General features: G+C 37.0%; 1 protein-coding gene across 2 annotated transcripts in view; it reads left to right on the top strand.

Annotated features, from left to right (window-relative positions):
- Positions 1-21,034, top strand: part of DISP1 (dispatched RND transporter family member 1) — a 96,703-nt gene extending 75,669 nt beyond the window's left edge. For both annotated transcript variants that reach the window (XM_068404590.1, XM_068404580.1), the window contains exons 3-8: positions 4,389-4,418; positions 8,382-8,505; positions 9,657-9,784; positions 10,217-10,314; positions 12,415-12,512; positions 17,379-21,034. In XM_068404590.1, coding sequence (XP_068260691.1) covers positions 4,389-4,418; positions 8,382-8,505; positions 9,657-9,784; positions 10,217-10,314; positions 12,415-12,512; positions 17,379-21,023 — 4,123 coding nt within the window. In that variant the 3' untranslated portion in view covers positions 21,024-21,034. The remainder of the gene's footprint in view (positions 1-4,388; positions 4,419-8,381; positions 8,506-9,656; positions 9,785-10,216; positions 10,315-12,414; positions 12,513-17,378) is intronic.
- Positions 21,035-22,126: the final 1,092 nt, after the last annotated feature.

The raw sequence follows: 22,126 nt of genomic DNA, 5'->3' as shown, positions 1-22,126 counted from the left end.
ACTGGTCGTCTTCTTTCTCAGACTGAAAAATATGTAAAAATAATAGTATTTTTTTATAGGCATCAACTGCCTCTATTCAAGTTCGTATGTACACAAAGTCACAAATGTTTTCTATTACCTCACTGTTCAAAATATTGGTAGAAATGCTGAGGTTAAGTGCTTATTTAGACTGGAGAGGTGAATATTAGAGCTGTAGTAGTCCCATCCAAACTGGTGCCCTGATCCATCCTCCTAATACTCTTGTTATTTCCTACAGTAAACTTTTGGGTATTATAGCAATGCTTTTTAAAAACACTTCCTCCTTTTCACCATGTTGCACAGAAGGATGCTGGTCCACCAGATAAATTTCATGTTGAGAAACGTCCGGGGATTTTAGCCAATCTAGTTATCCTTTCTTTATGTAGTTCCTAATTGCATGGTGCTTAGTCTAAACACGCCATTAGGAAAGGACAGTATGAAGCAAAGCGTCCGTTGAATAAGGGCTGAGACTTGCATTAAATGGTGGTAGAATAGAGCCTGTTCTTTTATTCCTCCTTCCCTTCTCCCCCCTTGGTGCATAGTATGTATTAATTTTAATCAGTGACTAATTTATGTAATAACTTGGTTGTTCTAGTTCCGTCACAAACAACTGTGATTGTCACTTTCCACTATCAAACTTGTGAGAACTAAGTCCAGAGGTAATTTAATACACAGATCAGCTTGGCTTTTGTCCCAGCACAATTATGGAATTCACCATTTCTTTCTCATGAAAACTGATAAGGATTTTTTTTTTTTCCTGTCTAGACTTTTTTGGAGGTTAGTGGCATTATTTAAACTAGGTAAATGGAAGTATAATGCTTCACAAATTAGACACAGCAGTGTTAATTAAGTGGGAAAGATCTGGTTTGCCATGCATTTCTGTATTTAGAGCATAACTAAAGAATTTTTTGGGCATAGTTTTCAGGGATAACTTTTCCTATTGACTGATATAATAGAGTCATCACAACAGCTGCAAGGGATTGGTTACACTGCTGGAATTCACCCCAGTGCACACAGGTTTTTTTAATGCATGCTTTTCGAAACAAAACAGTTTGATAGCAGGTGTGACCTTTAACCCTCCCTAACTTTGAAGAACTTAATCATCATCATTTGTTCAGCACTGAATATATTTTGCAGATGGAGGAAACAGAGGGAAATGTAGTTTGGTTTTGATGAGAACGGGGAGGATGAGGAAGGGTTGTGTTGGTATTTTTACCTCTTTTGTGTGAACCAAATTATCCTCAGTTAATTTTCGAAAGTTCTATCTAAACACATTTTATGTTCTGTTAAGAAAATCTGTTTTGACATATTGTTGCAGAGACATAAATGAAAGACAGGGTAAAGTTTGAAGAGAGAGATTTAGAACGTGCACATCTACTAAGACTTTGCATGCAGAAGGGGCTGGGAGAGCTGTGGAAAGGGTGAATATACAAGAACATACATTGAGAAGGTGCCTGTATCATCCCCAGAACAATATCAATTACATATTGGTCCTTCCCAACAAATGTTTGCCTCGCCAGCTTTTTGAGAACCTCAGATGATTCTGTGGCAGTTCTATACCTCACTGTCCAAGCAAATCCTTGTATTTGGGGGATTGCATAGTGTAGTGATGTGGACATGGCTCTCTGAATGAACCAACTAACCCTATAGAGAGTCATGGTGATCATGGTAATGATCGTCCAAGGATATGGAAGGCAATTTTAATTGCCAGTGTAAACCTGAATTGTCATATAAACCTTGGTATAAACCTGAATTACAACAGCCTATGCTAGTTGTTGTCATTGGATGGCTATTGGTTGTGTCAAGTAGTTGTATGGTATTGTTGCTCATGGTGAGATCCATTATGGCCCAGATGAAAACGGGACTTGCTTTCACAAGTGACTGAACTTATGTGGAAATGCAAATCTTTACAAATAAAAGCTAGAAGTACATGTCTGAATCACCATATTAACATTAAATATATGCGAATATATTTCTCTCTAATCTGTAAACCCAAGCATGAATGCTGCAGTTACAAAAAATCTGTTACCTGACTCTGTTGCTCTGGTCACATTTTTCATACAGGCATGGAAGCACACATTCAGTTTGCGCTCTGTGTTGGTGCTGAATTAGTCCATGAAAGGGCTTGTCTGTTTAAGCATTTCTCTTCATACAAAGTCCTGTTACTACTAACTTCAGATTCAAGTTTAGTAAGTTCTGTCTTCAGTACCTACTTTTTTATCGTCCAGTCTAGCATTGGTTGAGAAAAGTTGGTTTTGTGGTTCAGACTGTAGATAGGATGGCAAGAGTCCCCTGAGCGTGCCACAACTTCTTTTCAGCCTCAGGCAACTTACTGTTGCAAAGTCATTTCAGAACTCTGTTTGGGTTTCTGTACATTTTGGCTGCTGAGTTGTCTATTGTTCTTGTGGTGGTACCAGAAGTTTTTGGCATTAATTGTGAAATTGAGTATGTTCAGTACTTCTGAAAGTCAGATTTGAGCATCTTGGACTACAAACTGAAGGTTGGTGGCATTTCGTAAACTTAATTTTTGTGGCTAAATTTCCACATGATGAAAATCCTTGAGTCAGTGCAACTGCAGATTGGTTATTCTGCTTTTCTCCTCTTTTTCTCCAGCTTCTTCATGGCTGCAAGGAGCAATTTTTGCCAGTATGTACTACCTATGGGCATGTCCTAGTTAGCAGCTCTACTACTTCGTTGGGTTGGAGCATTTCCAGACAGCAGTGAATTACAGTTGATAGAAATTTGCTTTTATACAATTCTTATTTGCTATAACAGTTAAATTAAAATGGATTTGTATTTCTTGAGGAAACAAATATATTAGCTTTATATTTCTTGATGAAATGTTCTGTCATAGTTATATTTATGGGCTATATTGCTTGAGACACATTATGAATGAAGATGAAGAATAAAAGAGGGTTTAGCATCAGTGTTTAGCTTTGCTAATTTAATTTATTCTTCCATCCTCTCTGCCAAGGAAGGGGATAATAGGAATGGTCACATTTGTATTACTCTATGCTGTAAATTACATTTTCATCACCCTTTTGCTATCATGTTAGTTAGCAGTGCCTTGAATATATGTCTGAAGTGTCCTGTTACTGCATTAGGAGCTGGTTTCCATTGGATTATACTTTTTGTTTGGTGTAACAGAGCACGGTGTTTCTGAGGCTCAGGTTTTATATGGATTATTTCCCCTTTACCTTTACAGTCACTCAGAGTTAGAAATACATACAGTCTAAGCAGTACTCGCACATAGTATGGGCATGGTTGCAGCTACCTTGAGATGATGATGCCAGAACATTTTGGTTCCCCTGGACTAGAATTTCAACCCAGTGTGCTGAACCTTATCCTTTGAAGGACAGCAAATCTGAGCACTGAATTAAGGTTTAAACTTTTGTGAAAATCTCCAAGGAGTCCAAAATTTGAGCTGTTTATCCAGTGGTGTGGAAGCATGTACTCGTTTGGAGACCTCAATGTAGAAATACTAAGTGTCTTTTTTATGCAAGCAGCTGTTTCTTAATTAATTGTTTTCTATACCTTTTTAAAGAAGTAATATTAAATATGTCCTTGGTGGTAAAAGTACAAGAAGTCCATAACTTAACTGAAGCCATAATATGGCTGCATCTTTGGAGTGATTGTATGTCACATTCATAGACAAGAATTCTTGAAAGGACTTACAGATTCTTCATGGGAAATTTTTTTAAATTACATTTATGTTAAACTCACTGATCTAATAGCTAACAAAATGAAGTGCTTCCTCAACAGCAGCAGATATGAATAATGTTGCATTTGGGTTTGTGATCTCCTCGTCAAAGTCATGCTGTTTGTATTAGATTTTTAACAAATAACAAAAACATGATAGAAAAGGTATTTTATATAGGTACCTTTCAACATTCTATTTCCTGTATTATGACAAGACGGAATTTATATCCAAAATAATTTTTTGTTGTGGAATTACAAAGGACAATTAAGAAGGTTCATGAATTGCAATGTCAGAACATGGTGTTTTGGTTGTCTGTGCCCATCATATGCAAACTTTGTCATGGTTTTCATTGGTACTGAATTTTTATCGTGTTAGTTTATTTGGTCTCTTCAGAACTGGAAAAGCCTCTTAAATATTAATCCCCAAAACCAGCTGCATAAAATTACACTTTTGAAAACCCAGCTGTCTGTAGCTGTAATTATTCTCTGAATTACTTGTTTGCAAAGACTCAATTGAATATGATTGTATGCCTCTTAAAATAATTCATATTCTGAAATATTTGATTTTTTTATTTTAGCTGCTTATCCCTGTATGGGAAGAATTAAACAAGTAGGTGCATGCATATATATTTCATATATTTTCAATTACTCTCTTTTTTCCCTCCTTCCAGGCCAGCCAGACCGTTCAAGTTACCAAAAAGGTAAGGTCTAAACTGTCACATGGGAAGTTTGCAGAATCGTAAAGGCAGTAGATAAGGTGATGGCAAAACTATTATTCCCCAAACAATGCAAGAGTAAGGAATGTTCAAGGAAAATAGTAGACAATTGAATTAAAACATATTTTCAAAAAAACAAAAGTATTTCTTTATGCAGTAGGTAGTGAATATCTGAAACTGCCACAGGAGATTGTAGAGGCAGGTAACATCAGCAAGTTCAGACAACATTTTGAAGAATTGATCTACCATGGGTCCCTAAGTAAACACTGAAAGGAGGAGCCAGGGACAAGCTCTTTAACATCCCTAATCACACATCTGTGAATCCTGGGGGAGCAGGAAGGTGATAGACCACAGATGGTGGCCAAATTCTTGTGTTCTCTCTAAGTAGTCTTTCCATAAATAGCTGCTTTTGAAGAGGCTTTTGGAGACAGTATACTGGGCCAGAATTTTAAAATCTATGCAGATTTTAATGTTCCTTTTTTCCAAATATTTTATGCTATTTTTTACTACAGTCCACGCCATTCTCTTTGTGGGTACATACACTTTCTGCACAAGCATAAAAACCCTGTGACTGAGTACATTTTTTTATTAAGGGGTATTCTGAGAAGCAGCTTGGTTGTATCATCAATAATGATAAAACAACCTGACAGAAAAGTTCAGAAATTTCATCGTAATGATCTTTTCTTCTTTCTAAAACCAGAAAGCCCACACAGTCAAGAACGTTAGGTTTGGACTGCATACACTCTGAAGAATGGTGGGGTCAGAGAAAACAGACCTACTTCTCTAAACTGGTTACTATCTGCCTTCAGTAAAGAACAAGCCTGTTTGCTAAATATCTGTTTTGAGTTACATAAATCTGTTGGTTAATATGAATTCAGCCACACAAATACCTATTGCTCGTAGCGACCTCTTCATGATACAGAAACTAGATATGGTATGTTTCTGTCTCTTTATATGAGACTGGGTAGTGGTTTAACCTGAGTATGTCTGCATATAGGTGCTGAATTGAAAAGTTTAAAACTATCCATGTGTTATGCTATAGCTTAAAATGAGAACGGAAAATGGTGCACTATCTTTTTTTTTTTTTTCTCCTTTCTCATTTTTAAGAAAGCATCTGAGGTCTTAGATCACCTTGGGGCAAATTGCTTGAAACCAGTCTTTAGTGGTGCTAAATGGCTGAGATAACTGTAGATTGCATCAATTAGTGTTTCTCTTGAGCATTTTGAATTGTTTAAAACATGAAGAAAATAAAACCACCCAAAAACTCAAACCTTTTTCAGGTGTGTGAAAAACAGCAGAAGGAAAGAAACTAATGAAAACTATGTGCATCTTCATGGTACAAGGCAGTTTACGGCAGTGTCACCATTCTAACAACCAGATTGACAGCAGGGGGTGAAATGGCGTAAAAAAGATATTTCAGTCAGTGTCATAGTTCTTGAGAATTCATCATTTAATGCTTGAATAGTTTGGAGGGAAAAGCGCTAAGGATGTGCTTTCTGAATGTGAGTGATTCCTCGGCTGAGGAATTGATTTAAGTGCAAGTGCTTTGCTCGTGGACTCGGACGTTATCAGCAAGTGGTCATTTACACAGAATCTAAGTCAGGGCCGTGGCTTACTTTTCACAGAGAAAATAACAACTGAGCTCATTTTATGGCTTTTTAATGAGTGAAAAGTAAAATTACTGCCATCTGTTTAGCCTCTTATGGTGGGTTGGTACCAAGGCTGGTTGGAGGCAACTTGGTTGGAGCCAGAGCCGTCAGCAGCACACAATGATGCTCAGACAAATAAAACTAAAATATAGTATGGTTAGTCCTTTTTGGTGTTTTAGCCCAGGTCAGCTTTGGTTATCTGAATTTCAGTATGTGGTATAAGAAACAGGACAAATCTGCAGATGTAAACAAGCACTTACTGTCTTCTGTATGTGGCATATTAACATGTTAAACACTTCACCTAGGACATAGTTTCTTTTACAGCTAGTGACTGAAGAATTTAACCAATTTAAGAGCTGCTCAGCTGAGAATGGAAGTGTAGAGACAACATCAAAGGGGCAAATCTGGCACTAGTGATAAATAGGAAAATAAATCTTTTGGTTCTAATTTTCATGACTTTAGAGCAAATGTCTATAATAACTAGTCAATCTAGCACTTGGTGTTTATGAAAACATTTAGTCCTATAAATAGGAAAATTCTATTAGGTCATTTACTTCCCTTCACTTCTACTTTGTACAATTGCTCATTTGGCAAGCTGCCCCTTTGTGATTCACTTTAATAAAAACTTACACTGAAGATTGCTTTTCAAGCTTTTGCTAATTAATCTCTTGTGTGAGAATGTAACAATTATTCCACATTTATCTAATGGGAAATTGAGATCCACCCAGTGCTTTGGACTTTCTTGCTCCTTAAAGCTGTACTTAGACCGCTAGACCATACTCATTTTCCACATGCTACGGAAAGTCAGCAATAAGCTTGCTCACTGCCATTGATTTTACAGTTAAAAAACTGGGAAACTGTTGCTGGAGTGAGGAGCTGGGCATTACCTCCCTTCTTAGCAATGGGACAGAAAATTTCTGTAGGGCAAATAATTGAATTGTGATTAGATAATGAGTTGCTCTGAAACTGAAAAAAAACCATAATCTTCTAAGACAGTAGACATAAGTAAGGAGAGCCCTCTGCTATAAACTTTCATGTTACGTTGCATGAAAGTTGAGGAGGAAATAAGAGTGTAGATCTTGATCAATATTTAGTATATACAGAGGCTATCAGTATAGAATGATTCATAGCCTATAATTATTTTTCTAATGCCTTTTAAACTTTGTGGGACTTTCTGTACTCTCTTTGCTCCCAAGATTAGACGATGTTGCTCTTCAAACATAAACTCTATGAATTCAAATATTTTCTGTAAGAAAAATTATTAAGAAATTGATTTCTGGGTTTCATTTTATTTTCTGATACTTTTCTTTTAATGTAACTAAAATAAAGATAACTTATAAAATGGTGGAAATTAGATTTGTATATAAAAATTCTTGCACTTTTAAAATTTAGAATGAACTAGGAGTTAAAATCCAAGAATATATGTTATACTAGAAGACTAAACAATGTCGATTAGTTGATATATCATGTCACAACTCCCTTGCACCTTTGAATTTCAACAGATTTTATGGATCATTAGTATCTAGGGTTTGAGTATTTTTTTTATGACTTTTAAATATAGAGGAAATGTTTTCTTTTGGGTTCTACTTTAAAATAGATTTTTTCCTCGCTTTGATATTTTTCTTAAAAAAGCTTAAGCTTTCAAAGACGAAACTGTGATGTTTTCTATCATTAAATTTTTAACAAAGCATCTATTTTCTAGTGGTCCCCAACCATGGATAATATTCATGCCAAAAGTTAAGTATAAAGTGAAGTAAAAAGTATTTCTATTAAAAAAATTCTGTTTAGTCTTAAACAACGGTTTTTCACTTCACATATGCTTTTTTTTACATTTTTTATGTGAAAACATCATATGTAATTATTGCTATGGCAGGTTTTAAATACTGAACACATACTAAACAACAGAAATACCTATTTCAGTAGCCCATAGTTAATCACATCTGTAGCAGCACAAAGAAAATCTAAGAGAAAGCCTGCACTTTTGTCAGAATCCTGGGGGGAAAAAAGTAACAGTCTGATGTGAAAAGCTTTTCTATATAAGAATAGAAAGTTTCAGTAGGGAGATTTGATAGAAAGAGTGTTGTTGTTGGGTTTTTTGTTTTCTTTAAAAAAAAAAAAGTGTAGAAATAAACTGTTTCCAAATAGTTTCCATCCATGTGTGATAGCTAGCTTAATTTCCTGAAAGTAAAACAAAGAAAAAAGGTCAGTGTTTCAACATGGTTCTTTAGAGAATTATGAATTAAATTTGTGTATAACTTTTAATTCTGTAACATCTTTTTGTCTGGCCCTCTCCATGTAGCTATGCTGCTCTCATAGCCGACTGGCCCGTGGTGGTCCTGGGCATGTGTACTGTGTTAATAGTGGTGTGTGCGCTGGTTGGAATATTAGTTCCAGATCTTCCAGATTTCTCTGATCCATTGCTGGTAGGTAAATACTCATCAATGGTACTGTCAAATAAGTATTTTTGGTTTGGTTCCCTGTACTATGAATCTGTTTGGGAATCAATTTCCAGAGAGATTCAATTTTTAGTAAGCTTGCAAAAGCAAGTTCTGTCTACAAATCCACGAAAGAAATGAGGTGGTGAAGATCCTTGTAATTCCTCTTAAAAAAAAAAAAAAAAAAGTATTAAATCTTGACATTGGAGCAGCTAACAGTGACACAAAGATGCAGTTGCCATCAGAGAGTGTTATCCACTAGTTTAAATTCCTTCTGCATTTTGCTATTGAAAGCTCATCTGTCCTTCAACAGGACTGCTGTACATTGAATAATTTAAATTCATCCCAGTTTTAGATGTATAGCACAGTACAACACAGACCATACGTTCTAAATCAGTTTTCAAAGAGTGAGGGCCAGGATCTGTTAAAGGAAAGGGGATTCTAAGTGCCTTCTGGGGATGAAATTATATCCATATTGAAAGACTGAAAGTAATTTTTATCGGATTTTATTAAATACTGCGCTCATTTCTTACTTTTCATGAACTGTCTTACCCATGAGTAGCTTTCAGGACTTTTATTTAAAATATTGTATTTAATTATTATCCTCAAATAAAAATATACTGTTTCTATAAGTAACTGTTATTTGTATTGTAGTAACGTATATCTGTACATATCCATATGTAATGAATATTTCTTGAAAGCAGCCAAGTTATTAAAATTGTTTCAAAGTCACTTTCAAAATTTTTAAAGATTTGCCTTATTCTGGGAGAAATAGAGACGATATACTTGAGTGTTTTTAACTCATATTTAATCAGTAAAGAGTGATAATTGAGATACAGAAAAGGACTTTGTGGAATACCCTTCCTCTGAAAACTAAGCGTTGAATGTTTGGTAGACATAATCATCACTACTTCTCAGGGCAAGAAGTAGTGTGCAAGAATTCTTAATCCCTTGTCACTCTGTACAGTTGGTCATTATTTTGTCTGACCTGTCATAAAGCATTTTACCTTTAAAAGTAGATGCCTGGAGAAATTATGCTTCATAGTGAAAACTATCTGTCACTCTGATCATGTTTCCACTTTCCTGTTTGAGCTAAAGAATGAAAAGTATTAATGGAATTTTGTAACGCTCTGTCTTAGGGTTTTGAACCAAGAGGGACGGCCATAGGACAGAGATTGGTGACATGGAACAATATGGTGAAAAACACAGGGTACAAAGCAACACTTGCAAACTATCCTTTCAAATATGCAGATGAGCAAGCTAAAAGGTATGTATTAAAAATGCATTTTATTTTGTTGAGGCTTTTTTGTGTGTATATAGCAGTTGCTCCAATACCCTCTGAAGTTAATGTATATACTGCCGCTGATTTCATATAAATATTGAATCTGGTCTTCTACAGTTCTTAAGGCCTTTCACATAGAACTAGGTATTTCCCATCACAAGCTCTTTAAAAGAATGTATCATTTTAGTTATCTCTTTGAATTGTGGGTATTTGCAGTACTGGTCTTAAAGTAATTTCTTTTGAAGTCTGTAATAACAAAAAACTCAATGGATGTTTCAGTTTTTGAATACCAAAGTCACATTGGTAAAAATATATGTTTTTTCATATGTAAGAGCTATTAAGATGTGTGACTTGTTTGGACACTCCTTTTAGCCATCTCTTTGCTAAGGTAAGATAAAACTATTTATTCTGTTTTAGTCATCAAGATGACAGATGGTCAGATGATCACTATGAAAGAGAGAAGAGGCAAGCAGACTGGAACTTCCACAAGGATACCTTTTTCTGTGATATTCCAAGTAAGTGGAGAAATGATGTAAGGAAGGCTAAGAACTTCTGCCAGTTGAATGATTTCTGAGCTCTTCTGTATATTGTATGACTTATTAGGAAAGTATTTCTTGCTTAGTATATTCATGGTAAGCACCTTCTTTCTGTGTGCATAAGCCTTTGAGGAAATTGGGCTAAAAAGTTGTGTTCTATTGGTTCCTCCTAGGAAGTAATTGTATTTACTTAAAAGTGCTTCCTTTAAGTGGTTCCATTTCCTGTGAAGATTTTTATTAGTTATAAGTAATGCTGATCATTGTAAGAGCAGTGTTTTGTGTATGACTACAGAGGCAGCACTTAATTCGTGCTGGGGAAGAAGTTGTGTTTTATCTGTGCCACCAACTTAAGTCTGAAAAATTTAAATCAAAATACTTTTCCTGTGTATGTCCTCAAAGACATCCACAGATCATATCTTATACAGAATTTAGGGATTTGTTGAGGAAAAAAAAAAAACCACCAAACAAAAAAACCCAAACAAAACACCTCCCTCAAAGAAACAAAAACAAAAACAAAAAAACAAAACCAAAAACCAAACCCCACTTAAAGTACTGAAGGCTTATGAAGCTGTCTGAGTTAAACTAGAGGACAAAAAAGACAAAGAAGTCTCTATTGGCTTTTTACAAGGCATACTGCAAAACCTTGATAAGTCCTGTTCTGGCAGAGAGCATGCATTAGCGGATGTAGATCTTGCGTTTATTCATATAATGACCTGAGCTCTTTTGCAGCTACTTCAATATGTGAGGACTGATAACAGAGCACAAAAACATAATTGTGAAATTATTTGTTTATATTACTTGATCTGAGAGAGCAATGACCAGTAAAAACCGGGGTAAAAAACAGATTTATGATTTCTTTTTTTTTCCCTCCAATTACGGTATGGTCTTACCTCTAAGTGAGAGGATGTGAGCAAGGTGGTCATTTCTGCTCCTGTGAGCAGAACGAAGTTAGAGAGCAGATCTTGTGTAAGGAAGAGGAAATGTCCTCAAAACTCTACTGAGCATTAACTGCAACTTGAAGCAGAATTAACTCCTCTTATCCTGCCTGCTGTTTCTGGATAGTCTCACTCTCATTCTTTCCACTGCTGTTTCTGTGTAGTCTCAGCTGTGGCAGTCATGAAGGAATTGTGCTTCTATGGGAAAGTTTGCCAGTCCGTTATGAAAAGAAAACAATTGATTTCCTCTTGACCCATATTTGTCATTCCTGGTATCTATCTTTGTCTGCTCCAGGATCAGCAGATTTCAGTTTCCTTGATCTTAAAGCGCAGTCAGAGATCATAAAGCGCTTCCCCTGAGTCTTTTCATTGCAGTCTTGTGAAAGGCAAAAATTCTGCACGTTCACAGCAGTTTGAAAAATTCAGCCTTTTGGGTTTTGGAATATTGTAATTAATGTGATAATGTTTCTTAACCCAAAGTACCATATTGTGTTACGCAGTACCATAGATTTGTGTTTGTATATATGTTTCCCTTGTTAGCTATGCGTAAAGATCTCACTGCCACTAAGTAATTATTTCCTTTCCTAAAAGCTGTCTTCCAGTAAATGTGATTTAATTTGTAATTTAAGCTGTATGTGTCTAAACTGTAGAATTCTTAAAAATGGCCTCAAGGATATCACAATTTTCACTGCAGTCATTTGCTTCTAAAGCAAAAACATTCTTGTAGAAACAACTTTATAATTATTATTTATATTCCCAAATGACTTACTAAATCAGCCTTTGATTACTATTATCTGTGTACTGCCATTATGCTGTGCCAAGAACTTCATAGTTTGCTGATTAGATCTTTTGATTTTTATTTGTTTGTCATATTTCAGAAGATAGTTTGCTTGAATAGAAGTCTGTAGAGCTTCTAAGTGGTATGTAATATTGAAGATGCTGTATTTACTATAAGCGCTTTAAGGAAACTGAAACTTTCATGTGGACTGAGTCTTACAGATAAATAGCTCATCTTGAAAAGGAGGTGGATTCCCATGACCTGACAAAGATTTCATCTGTGTCATTTGAATGGTGGGATTTTGCCTCAGTCTTTGATACCAGACACACCCAAATAATCTATAAAACCCCCCTCCTGTAATTTCAGGTGATCGCTATTCACGAGTGGTGTTTACATCAACAGAAGGAGAGAATTTATGGAATTTGAATGCAATTAAGTCAATGTGCAACATAGATAACTTGAGGGTAAGTAAAGATGGCATTTAATTTGTTTAACTTGCATATATGAAACATGTATTTGTAACTTTGTTTTGCTGCCCCTTGCCATCTGGTAGAATATGAGAGGACTTCACTTTGTTCACATCCTTTTCATATGGTCAGCCAGCATGCAGACGAAGTTAAAAAACACCTTTCAATTTGTAAAATCAGATTACATAGGGGAATTTATTTGGTTTTGCTACTAATACCACCCAGAATGGGGTGGAGGAGGTTTGCTTTAGAAGTTTCTTTGCAGAAAGAACTATCTTAACTTTTGCTGTGTATTTCCTCTTAGAATATTATTCCGTGAACATCAAAGGAACATAGATACAGTAGCTAGAAATATAACCCAATTAATTAGATGTGGATAGTGATACTTCCAGCGTAATATTAATTTTCTCTTTAAAACTGAGAAAAGGAAAGAAGACATTTTGGCCTTGTCTGTCTGGCCTCATAATTTTTCCCGGCTTTCCTTGTACTCAGTACCTTGCATAGTCAAAGTAACCTCGTAATAGCCAGATTCAGAGTCTACCATAGCTTCTTTTACATGTGCTAGAAGATAATTTAGCACTCTGATGTCCACTTTCAACTGATTGAAGTTAACTGACAAAGGCAAAAATAAAATAAGCGTCCAGATGGTACATTTGTAAAATATAAGCTTGTCACTTGTTGGAGTGAACTCCTTTGCACTGCTGAGTAACCATAATTTTTTGTGTACTAGTGACTTTGTATGGAAATAAAGCAATAGGTTTTTCTTCTATTAATAATGATCCATTTATTTCCATTTTTTCTCCTCCAAAACAAAAATATTCATAAACAATTAACTTCATATTATACCACATTTATTCATGAGGAATATTTTCATGATTAGATTTGTTTATCATTGCTTTTTAGACAACTGTATTAATTTAGCAAATTCCCAGACTGTTTTCCCTAACAGCTGGCATTTGCTTACTTAAAATATTGAGCTGTAGAGAAACATTGTATAATGAATCTCCCTTGGCAGTCTGCTGACATGTATTTTGTCCTGGTTGGCCTCTCTTGGTATAAGTAGTTTTTGGCCTCACATGCTCACAAAATGTTCCTTATTTCCCCATCAGAGACTATTGCACCGACAGGATGGCTCATGTGATTACCCTTTATCTCTTTCAATCAGAATGAGCCAGGTGAGCACAGTACAGTATTTAAACTAACCCAGCTCAGTTTTGAATGAACGAAGCTAGAGGGAGTAATCCTGTTGACAGTTCAATCAGGAGATAGAGTAGAGCATGACCTTTTACAAGGGTAAAAATTGAGAGTTAGGGAGGAGTTGCTAATCTGTGCATTTAACTGTAGAAGTTGAGTCACATAGACAGCTGATGCAGGTAGATCCCAGGTAGTATAGATCACTGCAAAGCAAAGCGGTCTAAATAAAAAAAGAAAAATATTTTTGTATAATAGAATAAAGACAGGTAATTACCTTTGAAGAATAACTGTTGTAATGGTTACATTACTCCTGAGGAATTTTCCTTTTTTTTCCTTCCTGTGTGCATAGTTTGATAATAATGTATTATTTCAAATACTGCTTTACTTCCTGAGGGAAGGATGAAACTTCTTCAAAAAACAAGCACCATGCATTTTGTATCCATAAAAACAGATCTTCCTTTGAAATAAGAACACTTCAGAAAATTAAATGTTGGCTACTTCAGCTATACCCACAGTTATGTAGATATTTATAAAGAATATTGTTGCAGATAATGTTTGTGTGGATCTGTTTTGTAATTGAGGTATTTACTTAAGAATATAGTAATTGAACATCTCAGCTGAGCAGAGCGACAGTGCATCATGATAGCAGCATTGATTTTTAGCTAGTTAGTAGACAAAACAAATTGATATGGTTTTTGCAATTTTTGCTTGTCTATATATGAAAATTTATAATAATTAGATATTTAGGGCTCAGAGGGATGAAGCTTTTTTTGTTAAATTTTTTTTAAAATGCTTGTTACTTACAAATAACATGTCTGGACGATTTTAACACTTTCTAACAATTTCTAAGCACTTTGAACGCTTTTTAGAAGTCATGAAGTGCTGCAACATGCTCCACTTCTGAATGCTAAGTTCTGCTAGCAGCCAGTCCCTAGAGAGGATGCTGACTTGTACTGCAGCTATCAGAAGGAATTGATGACTTCTGTGACCTTCTGGTCTTACAGACTCTCCTCTGGCTGTAGCTGGTTTTGTTGTTGAATTCATGCTTGTTTAAGACCACAGTTCTGTTGAAATAAGTGTCAAAGCTTTCTGTATTCAAAGACAGGAAAATCAGACGCTATTTTCTGGAAGTGCAAACCTTAGAATTTATGTATTTTTGTGATGATAAGCAGGATTTCAGCACCAACTAGTATTTGCTTTAGCATGAGCTAACAGTATATCCCCTATGTGTTAATTGTATTCCCATCTGCTTTTAACTACTTTAACTGTATGTTTTACTGACACTTAGGGGCTCCGTCCTGCAGCTGCTCAGCATATGGTAGTCCTATAATCTTCATGGAAACATTATATACAAAATAGCTGTAGGAGGTGTTCTAATTTTTCACTACTTGGATAAGAAGAGCCCTTTCTTTCACCTGTTAATTGCAGAATGTTTTCCCTATAAACCGTACACACAGTTATTTTATAAACTTCAAAGACTGTAAATGATCTCCTCAGACTGCTTCCCCAAAACTGTGTATTTGTAATTCTCTGTCGCCGCGCAGATCCATTTGGGCAGAGCTGCCCTCAGATACAGCACGTGCAAGGTTGCACCGCTCAGTTTCCTTACTTGTTCCAAAATCAATGAAAATGTTGCCAGTGGCAGGCCAAGTCTGGCAACAGCAAAATGGCCTTTTCAGTTCCTTTGGATCACCAACAAAGCCCAATGCTGCAATATATTAATTTTTTACATAGTATTTTAATGAGCTATCCGGAGCTAAATTTTGTATTTTAATTTCTAATTTCCAGCTGCCAGCTCATGTTACTTTATCTTTGGCATCAGTTACTTTACCGGTGAATGTTTATGGCCTGCAGCAAGTGTTGAAGAACAGCGTATAAACCTCATTGTCCCATCTTGTACTTGAATACATAGAGAAGACAATACAATCCTTTCCTCTCAATTTACCTATTATATCCTCATAGGATTAACCTGGAGATGTGCCATGACAAATAGAGATATGCTATTCCAGTGCTTCCTTTTATTTAGTAGGTTGTTCAGTTTTTCCTGAGTTTGCATGTATGAATGTTTTTATCTGGAAACAATCAAATATGAATTATCCTGTTTTTTTGGAATGCCAGGCTGTTATTATTCAGAAACTGGTTGACAAAATTAAGTCCATATTAAAGCTTTTATAACTGCCATGAGAATCCCCAAGTGCAGTTTTTTTTGTCTGCATTATAAAGAATTGCTAATAATAAACCTGTGCAATTTTGCTAAAAGAAAAAAAAAGCAAAATGTTATATTTCAGATCACCTAAATTTAAAAAATACGTGGATAATGGTTTCAGGGTCCAATCCTGTAAACTGTAAGCACATGGCTTTATAAATGTGACTGTTAATACGTGTTCATTCTATGTAATTTGATTAAGACTGAAATTTTACATATATCTAACAATTTGAAGGATTAATTCTAATTTGTCACGTATAATAACCCAGAAGTTCTGGCTTTTAAGACTTATATTCCCTGTGCCCTATTAAGATTGAGTTTTCCCAGCTTGAGAAAATTTCCCCGATTTAACCTTGTTACTTAAGAGTTTCAGTTCTATTTTGTAGATATTTCCAGTTTTGCCTACTGTGATTATAGCGATTATGGCGATTTAGCTAAGTCGTGCTCTTACTGGCTTCAACTAAATTTGGAATATTCTTGAAGTGAAAGAAGAGTATTCACATAAGGGATTAACCCTCATTTAGCTAAGGAGATTCCTTAACCAGAATGTTAAAATTACTATCATTTTTGTAAAGCTCTGGTAGGAGTTCCTAGGCTTTGGGCAGTCATTTGAGCTGATGACAGCAGTCCTCTCCCATGACCTGGCTCTGTGCCCTGTCTGCACTTGCCACTGGTGCCTGCTTGTCCCCGTGACTTCTCTGGCCTTGCTGTTGCTGCATCTTCCTCCACTTCACTCCTGAGTCACCTCTTGGGACTTTGTCCCACAGTGGGTGCAGTATTCAGAGGCATGACTGCTGTCTCTATGCAGCAGGGCTTATTTTGGGGTGCTTCATGCCACAGCGGAATTATCTTGTGCTTGTGCCTTGGAAACCCTGCGTGACTTAGGGACACGCAGTGCCTGGGTGGCAAGCTGATGTGGTTGGGGGAAATGTCTGTCAGCTGCACAAGAGCTAAAAAAGACTCTTAAAGTGAGGGCTGTAGAAGAGAGGTCAGATGATGGAAGATGTCGTAAAGCTGTCACATCCTTTCTTTCTGGATGGTAAGTCCCTGCCTCTCCTAGGAACTTCAGTATGTGATTCCAAGCAGAATGAAACTTTGTTGATGTACGGCTGGTTAGTTGTTTTCAGGACGATAGTGTGAGATAATAGAAGAGAGTTAACAGTCTTCAGTCTGGAGAAGAACCTCAGTGCATCTTCAAACAATAGAATTCCAATATTCTTAATGTTTCTGCCAATTTTATGCCGCTGTGAAAAGTCAGTATACTGAGTTACTGCTGGTTTAGTCTGCTGCATGTAAGAGGATGCTGATAAAAAACAATGCGTGTGGAAATTTGAAACGTTAACACAAAAGGATCGTAAGCTGAATTTTCATCACTTTGGGATTTTTTTTGTGGGTGAGTGTTCCTAATAATTCAGACTATTACTGTAAACTGGTATTTTTTTGCCCTGCCTGTCTTTATACAGATCAGATCCCATTCCCAGTTTGGCGATCTCTGCCAGAGAGCCACTGCTGCTTCGTGCTGTCCCAGCTGGACCCTGGGCAACTACATTGCTATTCTAAACAACAGGTCATCATGTCAAAAAATTGTAGAACGGGATGTCTCTCACACCCTAAAGCTGCTTCGCACATGTGCCAAATACTACTACAATGGAACCCTGGGGCCGGACTGCTGGGATATGAATGCCAAAAGGAAGGACCAACTCAAGTGTACAAACGTGCCTCGCAAATGTACCAAGTACAACGCTGTTTACCAGATCCTTCACTATCTAGTGGACAAGGATTTTCTAAGCCCAAAGACAGCTGACTATGTCTTACCAGCTTTAAAATACAGCATGCTGTTCTCTCCTACTGAGAAAGGGGAAAGCATGATGAGTATTTACCTAGATAACTTTGAGAACTGGAACGCTTCTGATGGTGTAACAACTGTCACAGGGATTGAGTTTGGGATAAAACATAGATTGTTTCAAGATTACCTGTTGATGGATACTGTGTATCCTGCCATAGCCATTGTAATTGTTTTATTAGTTATGTGTGTATACACTAAGTCCATGTTTATCACGCTGATGACTATGTTTGCAATAATTAGTTCCTTGATTATTTCTTATTTTCTCTATCGAGTAGTATTTAATTTCGAGTTCTTTCCATTCATGAATCTCACTGCATTGATTATTCTTGTTGGGATTGGAGCAGACGATGCTTTTGTCTTATGTGACGTTTGGAACTACACAAAATTTGATAAACCTCATGCTGGAACCTCTGAGACAGTGAGCATCACGTTGCAGCACGCTGCTCTTTCCATGTTTGTCACGAGTTTTACTACCGCTGCTGCCTTCTATGCTAATTATGTCAGCAATATCACAGCAATCAGGTGTTTTGGTGTTTATGCCGGCACTGCCATTTTGGTGAATTATGTTTTGATGGTTACATGGCTACCTGCGGTAGTTGTATTACATGAACGATATCTTCTCAATATTTTCAGTTGCTTTAAGAAACCTCAGCAGAGGGTGTATAACAACAAAAACTGCTGGACAGTGTTGTGCCAAATATTCCACAAGATTATTTTTGCAGTCTCAGAAGCATCCAGGATATTTTTTGAAAAAGTTTTGCCATGCATTGTTATCAAATTTCGATATATTTGGCTTTTCTGGTTCCTTGCCTTAACCATTGGTGGAGCATATATTGTGTGTGTAAATCCAAAGATGAAATTGCCGTCATTGGAGCTCTCTGAGTTTCAGGTATTTAGGTCTTCTCACCCATTTGAACGATACGATGCAGAATACAAAAAGCTTTTCATGTTTGAACGTGTCCACCATGGAGAAGAGCTCCACATGCCAATTACAGTAATCTGGGGTGTCACACCTGAGGATAATGGTGACCCATTAAACCCTAAAAGTAAAGGAAGGCTGCAACTAGATAGCAGTTTTAATATCGCTAGCCCAGCTTCACAGGTTTGGATTTTACGTTTCTGTCAGAAGTTAAGAAATCAAACATTTTATTACCAGACTGAAGAACAAGACTTCACAAGCTGTTTTATTGAAACATTTAAGCAGTGGATGGAAAATCAAGACTGTGATGAGCCATCTCTTTACCCCTGCTGCAGCCACTGGAGCTTTCCATACAAACAAGAAGTTTTTGAAATATGTATCAAGAGAGCTATAATGGAGCTAGAAAGAAGCACAGGGTACCATTTAGATAGTAAAACCCCAGGGCCTCGCTTTGACCTAAATGACACCATCAGGGCAGTGGTGTTGGAGTTCCAAAGCACCTACCTCTTCACACTAGCTTATGAGAAAATGCATCAGTTCTACAAAGAGGTGGACTCATGGATTTCAAGTGAGCTTAGTTCTGCTCCTGAAGGTCTTAGTAATGGTTGGTTTGTGAGTAACCTTGAATTTTATGATCTTCAGGACAGTCTTTCTGATGGTACTCTGATTGCCATGGGTCTTTCAGTTGCTGTTGCATTTAGCGTAATGCTTCTTACAACTTGGAATATAATTATAAGCCTTTATGCAATAGTTTCAATAGCTGGAACTATTTTTGTCACTGTAGGTTCTCTGGTTCTGCTTGGATGGGAGCTAAATGTGTTAGAATCTGTCACTATTTCGGTTGCTGTTGGCTTATCTGTAGACTTTGCTGTTCATTATGGCGTGGCTTATCGCTTAGCCCCTGACCCTGACCGAGAGGGAAAAGTCATTTTTTCTTTAAGCCGTATGGGTTCTGCTATTGCAATGGCTGCGTTGACTACTTTTGTAGCTGGAGCAATGATGATGCCCTCTACGGTGTTGGCGTACACGCAGCTTGGCACTTTTATGATGCTTATAATGTGCATTAGTTGGGCTTTTGCAACGTTCTTCTTCCAGTGCATGTGCCGATGCCTTGGACCCCAGGGCACTTGTGGCCAGATCCCACTACCAAAAAAACTACAGTGTAATGCCTTCTCTCAGACCTTTTCAGGACCACAAGGAGGCAGAGGTCAAAATAAATCGCATCCTGTTAGCAAATATCAGCTGGACTCCAGAAGTCAAAAACCAGAAATGGAACATGAGCACTATGAGCTTGAGCCTCTGGCGTCACAGACTGGTATCTGTAACCCTGCAGAGAAAGTGACTTACGAAGAAACTCATATCTGCTCAGAGCTCTTCAGCAGCAGGCCCCAAAACACATGTATGCCTGTGCATTCAGCCTATAATAGTGAAGTGAGTAAAAGCATAAAAAACGTTGCTAGTTCAGCTATGCTACAGCCATCTATTGACCAACACACCATATGCCCAGTTTTCTCTCAAAACAGGCAGTGTAGCTGTCCTGATGCATATAAGCAAGTGGCAGTGAAGTGGAGTCCACACTCATGTCAACAGTTAAGCGATACCTTCTGTTACCAGTGTTCTCCTTCACCAGGACCTGTACAGATCCAGAGCTCTGTAGCTCCTATAAATGCTTTACAGCAAGCTGCCGAAGGTTACATGCACCCAGTCCAGCATGTGCTCCACTGCAGTTGCCTTCAAGGAAGGCTCAAAAGAACGATGACGCAGAACTCTCTGCCTAAAAATTTTTTCCTCCAGTCCATGCAACAGTTTCAGGCACATCAAAGAATAAATAGGACAGATTCACATGCCCACCAAAACCTCGAGGAAAGCATAAGAACTGTTCCAAAGGTGATGAGCTCCTCACAGTTTCTCTGCCGAAATGTAGGACCTCTAATAGTGCGTTGCTCTGAATGTGAGAACACTGTATCAAATAACCAAACAGGATTCTGTCAGCAGACGGACAAGTGTGATGAAAAGGGTGGTACAGAAGCAAACGGGGTTGAAAGCAAGAAAGCCTCTCTGTCAAAGCAGAAAAAGAAAGCTGAGAGCAAGATAGATCAGCGTTCTTTGCAGAATGAACGGGTTTTGAAGGCTGACCAAAGTCATAAAAAACACCTGCTGAATAGGTCAGTGAGAGAGGCTCTCTATGAGGGTTGCTGTGAAAATTCACACTGTTGTAGCAAGGCTATCACAGTGAAGTGCAATTCTGTTGACTGTCAAATGCCAAACATCGAAGCCAATGTGCCTCCTATGTTAATGCGTCCAGAACTTTCCAATGAAAGTTTGTTAATAAAAACACTATAATAAATCTTTAATTTGGCAATCCTGTGTCTTTCTTTTGAAAGTAAGTTTAAAACACTGAAAGGAAAGTCCTGATAAATAATGAATTACAATGGAATGAAAAATGTATTTTATAGAACAGCAACATTTATACATTTCATAAAGCCATTACGTGTAGTAAAACCTCATGTTGTCCAGAATGGTTTTTTTGCCGTAACTCATAAACTGGATTATGCTTAATTTAGTTTTTGTCCCAGGGCATTAGGGTTTGGATTATTCTTATCAACCATCTCAAGAAATAAAGCGTTACAAATAAACCTTCCCTTTTCTGAAGCCGGGGCTCATGAGATTGATAACGTTTGGGGTGGACCGAGGTGGCCACGTTTTCTGAGTACACCAGTTATCTTTATTCTACTGCTGCCTTGGCAGGCTTGTACGTGCCTTGAAACAGCAGCAGAACTATAGCTGTGTTCATTCAGAATTATCTGAAAGACCAGGTCTGCAGGGTAGCCTGTTTTGGGAGTATTTTTAACTATTTATCCTAACAAAATCTAAAGAAAAGCTCTTGGAGGTCAACAGCACTTGTACCACCATTGTTGTGTAGCTGTGTCTATAGTGCAGTAAAACATTTTAAACTGCCCTTTCTGGCAGTTGCTGTATAGACTTTACCGTTAAATACTAGAGAATACAGGTGGAAACAATAGTAAGTGAACATTATTTACTTCTCAGTGACAAGAAAAGTATAATTCATGTGTATGATGTATGTATATAAAATCAGGAGTTATAAAGTTGGGCATGAAGTGCCTTGTCATACTGAACTTTTTCCCACAAAGTATGGAAATGAGAAGTGAATCTACTGTGGAGAAAGCCATAGTTAATGCATGTTCTAGACTTAATAGTATCAGATTAAGTCAACTTAAAAAGCTCAAATACAGAAATTAATTATGCTCTGAGTTTTCTTACCCAGAGGAGTTCCAAGATGTAGTTACAAATACCGAGCTAAACCATGTAACCAAGACATTGGATTTCAGATATTGTATTTGTACAACTACAGGGTTTAGTCCAATGACAGCTATGGTTTGGTCATGGGAATGCTTGCTGGTCTCATCATTCAGGGAGAGTGGATT

The sequence above is a fragment of the Nyctibius grandis genome, chromosome 1, assembly GCF_013368605.1.
Source record: "Nyctibius grandis isolate bNycGra1 chromosome 1, bNycGra1.pri, whole genome shotgun sequence".
In the NCBI taxonomy this organism is placed as follows: domain Eukaryota; kingdom Metazoa; phylum Chordata; class Aves; order Nyctibiiformes; family Nyctibiidae; genus Nyctibius; species Nyctibius grandis.
This window is presented reverse-complemented; position numbering and strand designations above follow the sequence as displayed.